An 18,469-nucleotide genomic window follows, 5' to 3' on the forward strand; every position below is an offset into this window, starting at 1 on the left:
AGTATAAATGAAATAATAAAATCTTCCCATAGTTTAATATAAATTTTCTTGTAAAGGCATGGGCGTTCAATTACATTTAATCCTTTCTTCATCCTTCTTTCCATTCTCAGATGGAATTATAGTCACCAAAGAATAATAAAAAGCCAGTAATTTATTTTTCTTTTGACAAATGCTATTTTAAGGACACTTTCTGTTAGTAAGTGTTCTGATCATATGGAATACATGGTCTCTGTATTCTGTGAGCATTTGAAAGACTCATCGTCCTACTTTGAATAACCTACTACAGTTACTTGAAGGAAGAGTTGACACCATCAAATTTTTGTACAGACAGTACAAATTGGTAACATTACATAAGAAATGTGGCCTGTGAACCTTAGTCCTCAGTCCTTTCCAAGTGAACAATCTTCTCTATTAGTGGGCGCAGAGTGCATTTACTGCCCTGATTTTAAAGGAACACAGAGAAGGAAAATGGGAAAAAACAAAGAATTGTGACACTGTCTCTGAGGAGAAATTGGACCATGCTGCATGGTAATTCTAAACAGCTCTTTATTCCCTCAGTACAAAGCAAATCTTCCTGCAGAAAGGAACTGAGACTTAGTCTTACATCCAAGGAAATGCCATGGCTACAGCACACATACACTATACGGAGGGGCTAGAACTCATGGTAGAATGGAACGGAGTTCTACCCTGAAGACAGTGTCATACAAACAATTCTGTTTGTGCCACGAAATCCAGAAGAAAACCCTTATCTGGGGTACTCTCTATATTTACAACTTTAAGCTCCTGTTTAAATGAATGGATAAAACATACTTACAAAGCACACAGTACATGTTTTAATTTCCTTTCTCATGTATCTAACTTATAACATCTTACTGAGAGAACTTACCGCTGCATTAGGTTGTCCAGGGATGGATACTGGCGGGATCATTGGCCGAGGGTAAGATGGTCCGGCTGTGGCCTGAGGAGGCGCAGATGCTGAGAGAGTGGATGGAGGAGCTGGGGCTGGTCTAGATGCCGTAATCTTGCCCATCTGTTTCAGCTCAACTAACTTGAGTGCGTCTCTAGAAATGAGAGGAAATTGGATAACCATGAAGCAACAAGGGGTTTAGACAGTCCTAGAAAACAGTGCTGAGAAGAAGATAAACACCAAGACAAATACTACAAAATCTAAGGAAGTCTTTCCTTTGGACCAGCGGGTCTCAACCTACAAGTCGTGACCCCTGTAGGATTGCACAGCATACATGTATTTACATTACGATTTATAACAGTAGCAAAATTACAGTTATGAAGTAGCGACAAAATCATTCTATGGTTGGGGTCACCACAACATGAGGACTATATTAAAGGGTCAAAGTGTTAGGAAGAAGGTTGAGAACCACTGGTCTAGATGGTCTTCTGATTCTTATTAGACAGTCATACATTTTCAAACCCTAATGAATAATTTGAATTTATAATTACTAGAACTCATTGGGCATATTTGAGATAATTCTTTCCCAAACAAAACCTCTTCCTTAGCTTACTATCTTATAGCAACATGATAAGCAGAATTCTATGGCAGGTCTATCTATTTGATCCTAGAGTGTACCCCACACAACCCCTCAGTATTGGGTAAAGATAGTAATTTTTATTAAAAAGTAAACTTGTCTTTTATTGGGAGACAAATTCACTAGTCAGATGAGCAAGAGAGTAATTAAAACATATTTTACTTTATGTTCATGAGATAACTGTCACATGGCATTCAGAAAGTGCCAAATTCATAGTACCTATGGCTTTCATTAGAATACTTCTTAAATTATTATCATTTAGAATGAAAAAACTACTTACAGACCTGTCTTTTGTACTACTTTGTAAAACAAAGGTGCATTTGTTTGCAAAGGGATATAATTAAGACTGTAAGATATGTGAAGTCCTGAGTTGTTTGCTAGGCTATAGTTAGCTGGAAACTTGACAGAGCCTAGAGTCATCTGAGAAGGAAGTCTTAATTAAAGGATTGCCAGGCTGGACTGGCTCGTGGGGGACCGTCTTGACTGTTCATTGATACAGGAGGGCCCAACGCACTGTGGGTGGCACCAGTCCTTGTGCAGTCGTTTCTAGGCAGGTGTTCTTGGACTATTTTAGACGAGATCAAACTGACAGAGCAATTGAAATGCTACATCATTCCTGATCCTGAAAGAGTGGGGGAAGAATAGAAAGGGGAGCCCACCAAGGGTCACATGCCGCTTGTGTCATGTAACTCACATCAGCCAAGTGGGAGAGGTATTACTACTCCTAATTTAGACACATGTGGACTCTAAACACTTAACTCAGTGTCTAACTCGCTCCTTCTCAAGCACCTACTCATTCCAGGTGTTGGGAGAAAATGTTGTTAGACAAGACTCTTCCCACCAAGCCTTATTCTACAGAGGAGTCATCCATCAGGCACACAAACAAGCCAGAGCAATGGAAATGCATCCTTACAAGGCAACAGAGCAGAGTACTGAGACAGAGCAATGAGTGATAAGACTGGTTATTTAAAACCAGCAGGGAGAGGCCTGGCCAGACTGGACGTTTGTGCAGGATGGTGTAGGTAGGCAGGTTAAAGGGCTGGGAGAAGGGTGTATCTAGGCAGAAAACATGTGGCTTCTAAGAAGGTGAGGTTTCTAAGAGAAGGAAGCCAGAAAAGAAATGCAGAGAGCAAGCTGAAGAGGTAGGCAGCTGAGTACAGCCAGGGTTGAGAACACTTGGGGCTGCTCAGGTTCAGAGCCAGCTGCAGAGCCTGTGTGTCTTCTACCTTTCTAAAAGCAGTGGACTTGGTACGCAAATTAAATAAGTGGAACAGAGCTGTCTCCCAAGAGCAGAGCAGCTAAGAATTAAACCACGGTGAGCAGAATGCTGGGACTGAGCAAGGACCCGGAATGCGCTTCATCTAAAATTACTAGTAGGACCTTCTGACAAGGAAGGGCCCTCTACGCACCACACACAAAGTCACAGAAGAATAGTGGGCAGCAGTGCTGCTTCTTACAGCCTGGAGATGGTGACAGAGTGGCAAAGGGAGTGAAGGGGACAAGTGTCCAAGGGAGTGATCTGTGGACCTTTAAGGTTTTTAACCAGTTTACTTCTACTTGAAAATCAACTTTTACCCATAATATTTATAGCCCCAACTCAAACTGTGTCAAAGTCAATGAGAGTTGACACAACCCTGGAGACTGATGCCATGAGCCCCAAGGCCAGCTAGAGAAAATGTACGCACTGATATAAAGTAAGACCTACCGACTCAGAATGATGCCTCCGAGAAAGGAAATTACCGTTTCTAGAGCAAGGCTTATACGTTACAGCCCAGAATTTTAGTCCCTTCCCGTTTTATGTGAAGTAATTAAAACTTATCTAGCAAAGTGTATTATCCCCAAGTACCAGACAGAATTTCTTACATGGCTTTCTAACTTTCTCAGTCATCAGATGAAAACAAACACAGGAGACAACAAATATCTAAAAGGCCAGTAACTGATTCGTCAACCTAAAACTGAGGACGAACTAGACACAGCCCCATCTCTCCACTGGCGCGTCTGCTTTATCAAGGAAGAAATGATTTGGTTTTACTCCTGAAGTAATTAAGATTACTGGGTAAAACAGTACTTGGTGAGGAATAAAAGTGAAGAGGAGCCATTAATCATAAAAAAGTAGAAAATAATTCTGACCAGTGATTTGCAATGAACTTTTATTATTGATTTTGCAATTATATAGCTCATGAAGCATAAATGTTAATTATTGCGTAGTAACAGCCAACAATTTAGTTGCTATAATCCAGAGGTGATTTTAATGATTTCTGCCCATTAAAACAATTAATCATATTAAACTGGAAGCATTGCTTGGGCATTAAGAACTCTAAAACATAAGAAAACAAATGAATTGCTTGGGAAATTAGCAAGAAGAACCTTTCCCACCTCTCAGAAGGTAGTTAACTCTGGTATGAAATCAACTAATTTTGAAGAGCATTACATAAAACTAGACAACTGCCAACATGCCAAATTTTGATGCCGTGGTTGACATGAACGAAAACATTCAGCCCAATTCTGGTTTAATAGTTAGATATACCAAAGATATTAAGGCAAAGACTCTAACAGGGCTCACGAGCCTCTGGCTGTAGCCTGGCACTTGGGGCAGGCAGGCTGATGACTCCATGCTTCTGCACAACACACATCTGGAGCATTAAGTTTGCTTTAAATTGAAATTAAAAGCCAGTTTTAGTCTGTGCTCTTCCCCACAGACGCAGTGGCTCAGAGGCGCTGCTCAGTGGCCAGCACCTCTGCCATACCACTCGCCCTGTGTTCTCAGCTGAGGAAGAGCGGATGGGAGATGGCACTCATCATTTCCGGAGCATGTGCTCAGGAAAAAGGGGGAAGCTCGGGCCAAAGCCTCGAGTTTTACAACTGTAAAGAGGAGGGCTTTTCTCTAGAAGCCACTGGGGCAATGCCTCTTTCTAAACTTCACCTTAATGTCAAACAGCACACAAAAGTGAAAACCCTAAATAGGACATGCACTGAGGATCACTTTTTCTCATGAAATCTGTAAAGTTTCATACTTAGAAGACTAAAGTTGACATCCTGGTAGAAAAGACATAAAGACTGGGGAAAGAACTGGGAAACGGGAAAGAAGACAAAGCATCGTAAGTATAGCTCTTAACACTGTTTCCTTAGAGTATCAAGAAGATAACTGCACTAGCACACTTTTAAACCAGTTCTTAAAATACTTGTGCATGCGTTAAGCACAGTAGCACACGCACCTGGCAGGCAGGAGAAAAGCTACTACATGCTTAAAGCCAGCCTCATCTGTGTGGTGAAACCCAAACTCGGGGAAAAAAGAGCAGCAATCCCATGTCTTTGTTCTACTGCTGCCCTTCCCAGAAGCTGCTTTCAAAGGGTACTGAGTCACCAATCAGGAACCTTTCCTTTCTATATTCAATCAGACCCTATATTCCTTGACTTGGGGACCATTTCCCAACACCCTACCACAGAAATTTAGTCTTCTAAATGATGGAGCTGCTGCTGCTCTCCATGACAACCACAGCTTCATGATCCACTCGAACTAGCTCCTTCATCTTCATCCAGGGCTCGTGATGCTTGGACGGCTTCTCAGTGCTGACAAAAGCTGTGGGCATCAGTTACTCTGCTACAGCAAATGCTTCCGCAAACCCCTTATTCAATCTACTTCCGGAGCCAAGATTTCTATTACCCAGACCAGAACCCAGACGCACACTCTAGATGCCTCTTGCATGGCTTCCAACCATGTTAATGGCAGTATTCATTATCTCTTGCCTGCATTACTTGATGAGTCTTACTTCAACTGATCCCCTTGCCTCAGAGGCCTTATCTGTTGTAATTTCTACTGTACGAACTTGCCATGATGATCCTTCTCAGGTATAGCTATAATTAGTTAGCATTTCTTCAAATCTTCAGTGGTCGATGAACTAAACAGACCATTTACCCTATCCCTCAGATAACAGACATGGAAAACCAATCTATTATGAAGATTCTTGTCTTATTCCATTTTTGCAGAGACTGGTAGGTGACTAACAAAATTAAGACACGAACTAGTGAAACAAAGACCAGCTTCCCGGGCCAGAACCTCCACTTTACATCATTTCCATCATCTAAGCTAAGCTTAGAATGAACCCACTTCTGAAAACACGAACCCACTCTCAAATAATCGGTGACTGCCAACAGCAAAGGTGCACGCAGTGCTGTGGGGACTTCACATGTGGTCACAGGCCTGTCTGATCAGCCTCTGTTGTACCTTTATTAGGCTAAGTCCCATTAGAGAAAGGCTCATCTGTATCAACAGACTCTTAATTAATAGACAATTTTAATCAAAGATAAACCAATTTCTTGAATAGAAAGTTGTCCACATAAAGAGGTCAGTTCTTGCTAAGCTAATTCATTATACATCTCATAAATGACCACGTTCTCCCTCCCACAGAGCCCTCAGACTGCTTTACATCCAGGAGGATATACCAATAAAGCTACTTTGTTGGGAAAAAAAGAAACAAAGGAAATCTGATATGTTTATCAGATTTTTAAAGCATACTATAAAACATTTATAATTAAAATGGTATTAACTCACAGACAGATCAATGAAAGAGAATCGACTGCAGACAGAGATGCTCTGGAAAAAGCAAACTGCCTGAAGGGCTAAGAATTAAATTATTTTAAAAGTATAGTTCCATATCTGGGAAACTGAAATGTGATGGTGATGATTTCACACCAGTTAAGGCTCCAATTCTCTGCACTATCACCAGTGGCTTAGTTGCTAAATTAAACCTTTTTCTTAGTAATGGTCCAATTATTCAGAAAACAATCATTGCATAGAATTTAATTTATACTTACAAAAGCAATTAAAACCACAAAAGAACAGTGCACCTCATTTTAAATTTCAACACAGAATAAGCTCTTTAAAGATCTTTTCAGAAAAAGCTAAGTGATGGGATTGATGAGCACAGACGCACACACGTACTCTTTAGTGAAGATCCCTCGAGGGCCTGTGGCTGTGCCCTGGCTGGCATCCAATGAATGCTTTTCCAGGATGTTGCGGGCAGCTGGACTTAAGCGGAACCTAAGAATAAAAACATGAAAATGAATGAAAAATGAAACTAATTATACTTATATCTATTCAAATAGATCTAAATGTCAACAGTTTTGCTGAAAACTAGGAATGTGAAATCTAATACCAAAGCTAAAGTGACTCTCAAAGATGGTCACAGTCACATAAATTAATCTATATCAATCTATATTATTGTCAAAACAAATTGTACTGCAGTAAGTAGTTACCAGTTCTAAATCATCTTTAAATAAGGGTAAATGTTCACTAGGAGAAAGAGCATCGAATTTGACTGACTACATGTCGTATGGCTCAGCTCACGGACACCAATAGGGAACCAACCATAGTGTTCCTTCATCTACTTACACAGTACAAGTATAAGCTAACTGTCCACTCCAAGCCCTTTTGAGCATAGAATGGAGTAGCTTGGAGTGCGAGTACTCTGCTGTGCAGCCACCATGGCCATCTACCGCTGGAGTCTCTCCTCTTCCAACATGCCAACTCTGCACCCACTCAACAGTCTCTTCATTCCTCAGGCCCCAGTAGACTGTTCTGCTGTTACTGAATTGTACCTTTGGTATAAACCCGAACACTCCCAGCAGAAAACACTGCTGATTTTATAGGAAAAAAGCTGAGATACACACAGTCCTATAGCAGATGAGTGGAGACTCCTATCAAAACCCTTAAGCCAAGTAACCACTGTAAATATCTACATGCTTAGACAACAGAGTAAAACAAGCTGGGTCAAATGGTTCAAAAGGAGCAAATGGAGGGGCAACTGTGATGCTCCCTAGAATTTTGGAGAAATATACTCAGGTAAAAGGGTCTCAGGCTACCAAGTCTTTATTAGATTTTTCAAGACATTGAAATTTAAGACTTTCTTTCCTGTAAGATAAAACTGATTGATTGCAAAGCAACTTTGAAAAGCCACTGTGTGGTCAATACTGTGTAGTTCCAAGGGTCAGAGGTTTCAACAGCTCTTGGCAGATTCACAAGAGTGTCTGTCGTCTAATCATGGCTAGTCTTAGCAAGACAGAGCTCACAGTGTTAGCTCTGCAATGGAGAGAAGACTGTGAAGCACGAACAGGTGACATGGCTTCTGACCGATACAGGGCAGAGAGGTGAACACAGGGAGCCCGAGAATGGAAATCAGAACTACTCTGTGGTAAAGGGAACTAAAGTAACATTACTGATTACCCAGATCTGATCAAATTATCACAGTATGCTTTGTAAACAGTAATAATGGGCTGAGCCATGAGCACCTGGGTCTGGACCCCCAGTACCCACATAAAAGCCAGGTATAGAGGTGCATATCTGTAGTACTGGCCTGCTGAGACGGGGACAATGTTCACAAGTACCTGCTCTATCATGGAATGGTTGGGAAAAATTTACCCCAGTCAGAATCTCAAATACAGAACTGTTTGAACAGGAACACATACCAAAATGACAATTCCATCTTGTATCAATTATACTCGGGAGACTAGAATTCACATTTTCGTAATTAGAATTCTGTGAATGGGAACACAAAAATGAAGCTAGGTCTCATGAGTGTCATTCTGCAAATTTAGAACCTAATTCAGGTTCAATGAGGATACAGATGATTGTATTCTATTCTGGCCAAGCAAGGCTTTTAGAGGATCCAAACAAAACAAGTATTCACTAACGTTTATTGAATGAAGAAGGATATAAACTAGTAATTATGCTTCATTGTCCTAAGAGAAAAAGTGGAAGGCCAGCAAATCCCAGTGAAAATGCTCCGAACAGGAAGGATACTGACTTCAAACCCCAAAACAATTGTAACCTGTTTTAAATGATAATAATCATTCTTGACTGAACATATATGTTCAAATAAATGCACTCACCGTGGTGTTCCTGCTGTGTGCTCCTTCCTGGCAGGGCTTGACATCTGTGGTTGTGGAGAGGGCTGAGGAGGCACTGCTGGTTTTGAAACTGGAGCTGGAGCACCGACATCTTTGGGAATTTCCACGTGTTTCCAATCTTCTCCTTCTTCAACCATCAAGCCAATTAGTGAACCCAGCTTTACATTTTTAGCTCCTTCTTCAACCTGTATTTTTTTAAAAAAATGGTTGGAAATGGAAAAATGTAGGATCACAGAAAGTCACTAATTCTCCACTTGCGAGAAAGACTTGTCAGCCTTCAAAACCAGAGCTTCCCTTACTTCTTCTTGATGTCCCATAAATTCACATCCATGGCTGTCCGTGTCAATTACTTATCTTCACTAGTTTCTACAATGGTTTCGTAATTTTAAAGAGACTGAACTATCCAAATTAGTCCTACCCACTAGAAAATAATTTTAAGTAAAGAGTTTTTAGTAAATTTAGTCTGTGGGGTGAAAATGTGCCACTATGCAGATAAAGTTAGCTAACAATTCTGGTTAATTTAAGGATAGTTTATGGCTTTCCTTATTGCTTAAGTCTTTCCTGGAAATATTTCATAAGCTTTTCATGAAGGTGTCAGTGATGCAGTGGTGTCCTCACTAACGACAGTTTTCACATAGTATCTGCCAACAAAAAATCGAAATAAGACAGATTTCTTTACTTAAGACAAAAATATTTTAAACATGTCAACGGTAATTAATTTATTAAAAGATGACAATATTGAACAGTTTTGGTAGTGGGAGACAATGCTATTCCTGTAAGATTTCCTCTCTTCCCGCTCAACAACTGAAGTTAATTACAATTGGTTTCATGAACAGTAGGGCTCGCTATAGGTGTTCACTGATGTAACAATTCCCAGGAAAAGCATGACTTGTGGAATGTGTGACATTTCAACACTAATTTTGATGTTTATTAGTAAGTACACTAGCCCTAAATTAAAATAAGCATAAATTCTATGGGTTAAGAAGCTTTCTAAGCTTAGAAATTACCAGTAAAGAAGTAGGAACAAAGGTTTAATGAAGACTTTCATATCCAATAAGCTTTGGAAAATAATTTTTTAAAATTTTGTTGCTTAGCTGTTTGTCATGCACTAAAACATTTACCTCTGTTGACTATTAATTTTCCTTTAGCACTTCTTAGTTTTAAAGATTTATTTATAATAGTTTATATGTCTGAGTGTTTTGCCTGCATGCATGTCTGGAGTTACGCATGAGGAAGTCACCATGTGGGTGCTGGGAACTGAACCTGGCTCCTCTGCAGAGCGCGAGCACTCCTAATCTTGGAGCCACCTCTCCAGCCCTACCTTTTCTTTTCCAAAAGACGAGTAAAGATTGTACTGGGTTAGTGTCTTTTCTTCTCCTGCCTGCTGATGAACTGTTAACTGAACATCAAAAGTAACTTTTAAAAAAGAAACAAGTAGTGTTATGAAGTACACTTCCTTTCAAAACTGAACCAGAGAAAATCAATGTCTACTTACAAACAAAGAAAACCCAAGCCCCCTGCTGAAGGAAAAAAAAAAAAACCCACCCAAACAAAATAGCCAAGATTCAAATGCAGACTATTTCGGGGGAAAATTTTCACTTTGAAAATATAACTAGAGTTCTGACAGGTGATTAAATCCGAACCTGATGGCTCACCTTCTGTCTCACTTACTACAAAGCACACAAATTACTACACATGCTCCTACCACAATGACACTTTGAGTCAGTCACCAACTGCATCAAATAGCAAATAAACTTCCAGTGCTCACATTTTCTTACTTATAAAAATGACACCGTGAGGCATATAGTGGAAAAGGACAGACAATAACCACCCTACAGCCTGACTGTACAGTGGAAGTTCCAGAAAAGAATGGTCATGACAGTTCCACTCAATGTCATTAACATCCTCCAGGCATGCAGGTTTGGTGCAAACATTTGCTTCTGTTGCAGTTAGCAAATAGTCAAAGCTGCCTCAGACACAGTGACAGAAGCATAAATAAGATTCTGCAAAATCACACTTAGAAACCTACCAGGCCTTGGCTACACTCCCTTCTCCTGACTTACTGCTCTAGCAAAGCACCCAAAGTCTGAGGACAATAAGCATCCAAGATGTTCTTCCTGTCTTAACCCAAGACCTCCACTGCTCTTATGCCAACGTGTTTTAATAACAGATGATGTGTTTGTACTCTATGTTCTACTCACAGCTGATAAATAAGATCTTGAATCTTGAGTCTGTTCAAGTCAACTGTCTTCCCTCCTATGTGTACAGTGTCCTGGGTTTCAACACAGCTCTTTACAACAGTAAGCAGCTAGTAACAACCGGCTGTGAGCACAGTAAGGACTACTTCACCAAATCGCAACAGTGCCATTCTACAGACTAGTTAGGAGGACAGAGAAGTTCCAGATCTAAGGGATTTAGAACAGTGCCTGTCATTTCACATAAACAGTAAATGTATAATTATAACTTCTGTATTTACCTTCAAGTTGTTAACTTTTAAAACAAATATACTCAACAAGGATCAATATTAGACTACAAAGTAAATTTGGTAAGGATTGGAAAATCAAGCCTAATAGTTCAACACCTACTCAGGAATAGAACAAGAGACAAACTGCCTCCCGATAATATTTAAATAGAGGCTGAACTGCATCCCTCAGCCTAGACTAGCTCAGTATTTTTTTCTTCTTAACCAGATGCTCCTGTAAACTGACACTAGATATGGACACATGTTAAATCCAGCTTAGGTGGGCTTGCTAGAGCAGAATCAAAGGGCAGGATGCTGAGACTAAGGCACGGAGTGTCTACAGCAGACTCCTGGATAAAAGGCATCTGAGAGTTCACGTCATCACAAACACTAGTAAAGGCAGATGTGGTGACACACATGTGTAATCCAGCATTGCAGAGGTGGGAGCAGGAGGATCCGGGGATCAGGAGAGATTCAGCTACACAGGGAATCCCGGGCCAACCTGAGCTACTTGGGACCCACTGTCACTTATAAAACCAAAACAACTAAAGTGAATGACATTATCTTTTTAATTTTGGCACTACAAAATAACCAGCACACTAAGTAATTATCTAAGTTTTTTTATTCTTTTAAAATTGAACTGGCTGCTGGGTGGTGGTGGCACACACCTTTAATCACAGCACTTGGGAGGCAGAGGCCTCTTTGTGAGTTCGAGGCCAGCCTGGTCTACAAGAGCTAGTTCCAGGACAGACTCCAAAGCTACAGCGAAACCGTGTCTCAAAAAACCAAAACAGAAAAACAGAAAAAGAAGAACAATGGATTGTGTATTGATGCTCTAATGGCAGTTAGTGCGAAGGAGTTGAGTCACATGACCGACAGATGGCTCAGGTCTCTACGCAGCTTTAAATAGCTCTTATTCTTCTGTATTACTGTCTTAGTTGATGTGCACACTGAACCCGGCTTACAAGGAAGCAATAGAAGAAGTATGAAGGGAAAGCACATCAATGACAGCTAAAGTGGAGAAGAGATGCTAAGTCCAAGTGAGAGCTGCCCGCCTTCCCCGTGCCAGCCAGGCAAGGTTCTATTGATGTATTCAAGGCACCTGACAACCCAGGGGGTAAATTAGTATCCCAATAAACAGATGGGGAGCCTGAGGCCCAAGGTTACAACTTGTTCCGGATGCAACAGCTAAGATTTAAAGGAAGTGACCACCAACAGCATGCCTTAGATCAACACCATGTCCATTAGTGGAATCGTAACCGTGAGCTCAGGGCTGCCACCTGGCACCTCTAGCTGGTGCCAGTATCTATCTATACAGTGGACAGAAAACTGACTTAGTTTTAAACTCAAGAAGGACACTCTCAAAATTCATCACCAATTTCAGTGTGAAAAAGATTAGAACTGAGAATAGCCTCCATTTGGTAGAACTTTCTCTGAGCTTTGAGAGGGCACATTCATAATTACAAATATTATGGTCTACGGGGGATTAATTCAAGGTTACACAGGTTTAAATTCTAAGCATAAGCCTTTAAACTCTAATATGCACCTATGGAGGTAATTTTGGACAAAGCTGAACTGAAAACTATGGTCTTAGGAAAATGGCAAGGCTTGGCTTTAGAGAAACAGCTGACACTGCAGACGGTAAGCAGTGCTGAAAATAACTGTTGGGTTCTTTTAATATCCAGATGAGCAAGTCTTTCTTAATTGCTTTACAATTCATTCATGGAACTTTGTTTTAAGACAGGGTTGTATAGCCCACTTCTAACAAGCTGTAGGCAACTCTGACCTTGAATGCCTGATCCTCCTGTCTTTGCTTCCCAGGTGCTAGGATTACAGCCAGGCACTGTCACAGCTGGTGGAGGTGCTGCTCCCTCCACCCCCCCCCCCCCACACACACCTCTCTGCTATGGAAAATTGCCAATGGAATCAGTGAGATGGCTGAGAGACAGTGAGATGGCTGACACAGTGAGATGGCTGAGATACAGTGAGATGGCTGAGACAGTGAGATGGCTGAGATACAGTGAGATGGCTGAGATACAGTGAGATGGCTGAGACAGTGAGATGGCTGAGACACAGTGAGATGGCTGAGATACAGTGAGATGGCTGAGATAAAGTGAGATGGCTGAGATACAGTGAGATGGCTGAGACAGTGAGATGGCTGAGACACAGTGAGATGGCTGAGATACAGTGAGATGGCTGAGATACAGTGAGATGGCTGAGACAGTGAGATGGCTGAGATACAGTGAGATGGCTGAGACAGTGAGATGGCTGAGACACAGTGAGATGGCTGAGATACAGTGAGATGGCTGAGATAAAGTGAGATGGCTGAGATACAGTGAGATGGCTGAGACAGTGAGATGGCTGAGACACAGTGAGATGGCTGAGACACAGTGAGATGGCTGAGATACAGTGAGATGGCTGAGACACAGTGAGATGGCTGAGATACAGTGAGATGACTGAGACAGTGAGATGGCTGAGATACAGTGAGATGACTGAGACAGTGAGATGGCTGAGATACAGTGAGATGGCTGAGATACAGTGAGATGGCTGAGATACAGTGAGATGGCTGAGACACAGTGAGATGGCTGAGATACAGTGAGATGGCTGAGATACAGTGAGATGGCTGAGACAGTGAGATGGCTGAGATACAGTGAGATGGCTGAGATACAGTGAGATGACTGAGACAGTGAGATGGCTGAGATACAGTGAGATGACTGAGACAGTGAGATGGCTGAGATACAGTGAGATGACTGAGACAGTGAGATGGCTGAGATACAGTGAGATGGCTGAGATACAGTGAGATGGCTGAGATACAGTGAGATGGCTGAGACAGTGAGATGGCTGAGACACAGTGAGATGGCTGAGATACAGTGAGATGGCTGAGATAAAGTGAGATGGCTGAGATACAGTGAGATGGCTGAGACAGTGAGATGGCTGAGACACAGTGAGATGGCTGAGATACAGTGAGATGGCTGAGATACAGTGAGATGGCTGAGACAGTGAGATGGCTGAGATACAGTGAGATGGCTGAGATACAGTGAGATGGCTGAGACAGTGAGATGGCTGAGATACAGTGAGATGACTGAGACAGTGAGATGGCTGAGATACAGTGAGATGGCTGAGATACAGTGAGATGGCTGAGATACAGTGAGATGGCTGAGACACAGTGAGATGGCTGAGACACAGTGAGATGGCTGAGATACAGTGAGATGGCTGAGACAGTGAGATGGCTGAGATACAGTGAGATGGCTGAGATACAGTGAGATGACTGAGACAGTGAGATGGCTGAGATACAGTGAGATGACTGAGACAGTGAGATGGCTGAGACAGTGAGATGACTGAGACAGTGAGATGGCTGAGATACAGTGAGATGACTGAGACAGTGAGATGGCTGAGATACAGTGAGATGGCTGAGATACAGTGAGATGACTGAGATACAGTGAGATGGCTGAGACACAGCTCAGCTTGTGCTCTAAGCTCAATTCCCATAATCCAAATGGCAGATGGAGAGACCCAACTTCCACAAGCTGTCCCTGACTGCCCCATGAGCATCACAGCAAGTGTTCAGGCATGTACTCAAATATAAACACAAAATAAATATATTTTTAATTAAAAAAATAGAAAGTTTAGTTATATATCTGGATTATAAGCATATATGTAATATTTGCCATAAGAAACAAAATATTATGAAAGCAAGATCAGAGAACTTCTAATGACCCCTCTTACTATGTGATTCTAAGCCCAATCTACTGAATACTAAACTGAAGCCTAAGCTGATGGACTGATTCTACATGTATAATAATTAAAATTTTCTGCACAACTTAGCTGATTCAAGGAATTTTAAAAGTCCTTGTACTAAATGAAATAAATTGGAACTAGAAAACAAAATTATTCATACCAACAGTATTTATTCTGAATTAACATATTAGGAATATTTAAGCATCTTCTGGTTCCAATTAAAATCTAATAAGTATTTCCTATTTCAATGGACTTTGGATACAAAAACTGTAACACTGTTTTAAGGGTAGCACTGTGCGGCAAAAGAACCCAGAACTTTCCCAGGGATGAGGAGTTAATCATCAAGAAAGCACAAGTTACTCTGTGATGGTCTCAAAGCTGTGGATCCGGCCACACACGACTGCCCACTGCAGTGAGGGAGCTGCAGGATGAACTCAGCAGCAGCCTTATCTTCCGTAAGCTCAACTGTTTAACTACTTGACTCTGAAAACAAAACCTGTTGTGCACCGTCCTAGCAAATCATTTTAGTATGCTAACATGAGGATTTTCCACAACGAAAGGCAAAGGCATAGCTCTTGTTTGGACAGAGAAGGGTGGACTAAAAATACCACCTTAGTGGCTCCTGCTCCCATTTGCCTGGTAAAACTGCACGCTGGCAGCAATATACTGCTTACTATTCCTGTTACTGAGAAAGCATTAGGATGCTACTAAAGACATTAAAGGCCTAAAATCTACATACAATCTTTCCTCTGGCGGGAAAATAGCTGCCACTAAAGCAGCCATCCATTGTATCCATTTTCTGCCTATTTTCGAGGCATTAGAACAGAAGGACAGACACTACTGACCCACTGGAACAACTAGCGATCTGAAATGCATTCCTGAGCAGTTGAGTGGAAAATGCTACCATTATGAAAGACTTACACAGCCAAACAATCTGGAGCTGCAGCCAAGCACAGGCCGCCAAAAGCACGTAAAGGGAAATGTAGTTGAGTTTGAGGCATATGGTAAATCAAATCATCCTTTTCTTTTGCCAAGTACTGTAAAATTATTAAGAAAATGACTTTTGGTATGAATTTTTCCAGTTATAAAGACAGAAAAAAAATTTTGCCCTTCAATTCACATTTCCTTCAAGGGCATTAACTGTATGTTCCTCTGTGTGTTTTAACCGGGCTACTGGCAAAATACAGGGCAAGGAATGGATGCTGGAAGTCCTAAATGTTAAGAATAAAACATCAAAGGCTAGCACAAGTACACACCAACAAGATCATCCTATAGTAGGGAACACAAAGGACAGAAAGAATGTCTACAGCAAACTAGAGTATAAAATCCTAAAGTACTGTGTCTGTGTGCGGAACAGACAAAAGAGGGGTATATCTATTCACCTAGAGACAAGCTGGGGTCTCAGACCCAACTACCTATCCACAAAGGATGGCCAACAGAAAGGCAGCTTGCTTGTGCAATTCAAGTTGTAGAGGGCAAAATGGATACTCACTGCCCAGTCTCAATCAACCAATATGACATAAGACTAATAGTTACCAAGAACCAAGTGAACAGTGGTAAAAGTGGCACCGATGGATAAAGCAGCTACCGGAATTCTGTAGTATTTTTGCACTTAATCTTCCCCACTACTGCATGACTTAGATGATCTCGACATTCTAAGAGAAAGACTGCACAAAATGAATTTGCTACTCATGTAGACTGGCAGCACCTTTCAGTTACTATCAACTTGAAAGTGACTGGTGCCCACAGTCTCTGCTGCTACACTAACACCACACTCTCTGCTCTAGGGACAACATCCGATGGGCTCTACAGTGAGCTCATAGCACAGCCCAACAGTCAGGTTTTACCCACACACAGCTTTGAACTGGTTAGGTTACTTGCTTTTATATAAACGGTCTAAAATTCTATCCTACAACCATTATATGCATGACAAAATAATATAGGGGAAAAAAGGCAATTACTAAATTTTGGTACTAGAACATTGTAAATGTAAATTAAAAATGTATTATACAGTAGATAACAAGACAAACAGGAGGAACTTTATTTAAGGAGTGCACATAAAGAAAGACATCCGCGTCTTACCACTATTTTGGCTAAGATGCCATCGTCGTTAGAATCTAAGGTGACCACCGCCTTGTCCGTCTCAATTTCACACAAAGAGTCTCCAGCACTCACAGCTTCACCTAAAAAACAAAACAAGGGCTTTTTTTGTTGTTCTGCTTCCTGAAAAATTTCTAAATTATATTTTATTTATAATTTTGTGTGTGTGCGCGCATGCAAGCTACAGCTCATGTGTGGAGGTCAGAAGACAACTTTGGGGAGTTGGTACTCTCTTTCAATCATGTAACCAAACTCAGGTCATCAGGCTTGGAGGCAAATGCCTTAACCTCCTGAGCAATCTTGCCAGCTTTGTATTGTTCTTTTAAATATGAAAATTAATATGAGCATGTGTACAATATAAATTAATAACAAAGTATTCTGTGTTATACAAACGCAAGTATTTGTACATGTATATGGATGTCTTGTGTCTTCTAAAAGCTCTATAATAAGTACATTTGTTATAATAAAAATGATTACAAAGATTAAAAATGAATTCACACTTATAGAGATAATTAAATGCATTTCTTCTCTGGGATAAAGATTCCATGTCTCTTTATTCTTATATTTGGTTTTTGAAATGAAGTTTGATGTTGTCCATGCTACGCTTGAGTAGACAAGGATAGCCTTGGATTCCTGATCCTTCTGAATCTCAGGTGCTCTTCTGCTTTTTAAGTACAACTTGACTATTCCATTCAGAGAGACGTTTTATCATTTATAATACTTTTTGGTTAATACATTAGGGCAAATTCAGAAGCCCTAATAGTACTACACAGCATGCATAAACAAACCATAAGAGCATACAGAAAATAAAACACATCAGTGAAGTCAACGAAGACCATTTCCATGCAACAGAAAAGATATGAAACTTGAAATGTGGCCAGGAGCCAACACCATAGAATGCAGGTTTCTGGGCTGAGAAGCAGGGGAAGGGATGCTGGGGGGCTTGCAGAATGACCAATCAGGGCTTGTGACTATGAGAGACGATGGCTCTCATCAGGAGCTGAAGGATGAAAACAGGAGGACTGAAACACTTCAACAACATGAGATGTGGCAAGCTACCCCTGAAGACAAAACATGAACCAAACCCAGGGTGTGGGGAACAGGCAGGAGGAAAACAAAACACTGTCCACTTGAAAGCAAATCACAAAACAAGGTTCTCAAACACATTAAGAAATCTAATATTATGAAAACAAAATACATAATAACTGGAACAGAAACTGAATTTTAGAAAAGTTACTATAGGGGCTGGAGAGATGGCTCAGAGGTTAAGAGCACTGGCTGCTCTTCTAGAGGTCCTGAGTTCAATTCCCAGCAACCACATGGTGGCTCGCACCCATCCATAATGAGATCTGGTGCCCTCTTCTGGCCTGCAGGTATACATGCAGACAGAACACTGTATACATAACAGGAAAGAAGGGAGGGGTGGAGGGAGGGAGGGAAGAAGAAAAGCTACTGCAGCAAATATTTTCAGATAAATATTTTGAGGTAAAATAGCCATTACAAACACAAGAAAAAAAATTTTTTTTTTTTTTTGGTTTTTCGAAACAGGGTTTCTCTGTAGCTTTGGTGCCTGTCCCAGAACTAGCTCTTGTAGACCAGGCTGGCCTCGAACTCACAGAGATCCGCCTGTCTCTGCCTCCCGAGTGCTGGGATTAAAGGCATGCACCACCACCGCCCGGCCACAAGAAATTTTTTTTAAAAATTATAGAAATGAAACAAA

The 18,469-nt window shown here is 41.0% G+C and overlaps 1 protein-coding gene across 1 annotated transcript in view; it reads right to left on the reverse strand.

Annotated features, from left to right (window-relative positions):
* Positions 1-18,469, reverse strand: part of Pdhx (pyruvate dehydrogenase complex component X) — a 71,711-nt gene that overhangs the window by 14,360 nt on the left and 38,882 nt on the right. Inside the window, exons 3-6 of the mRNA XM_041679303.1 lie at positions 16,732-16,832; positions 8,433-8,635; positions 6,487-6,585; positions 887-1,061 (exon numbers count right to left, since the gene is read on the reverse strand). Of these exons, the coding sequence (XP_041535237.1) occupies positions 887-1,061; positions 6,487-6,585; positions 8,433-8,635; positions 16,732-16,832 (578 nt within the window). The remainder of the gene's footprint in view (positions 1-886; positions 1,062-6,486; positions 6,586-8,432; positions 8,636-16,731; positions 16,833-18,469) is intronic.

This window comes from Microtus oregoni, unplaced genomic scaffold (genome assembly GCF_018167655.1).
Source record: "Microtus oregoni isolate MIOR12 unplaced genomic scaffold, Mior012 000031F_ref0000149, whole genome shotgun sequence".
Classification (NCBI taxonomy): domain Eukaryota; kingdom Metazoa; phylum Chordata; class Mammalia; order Rodentia; family Cricetidae; genus Microtus; species Microtus oregoni.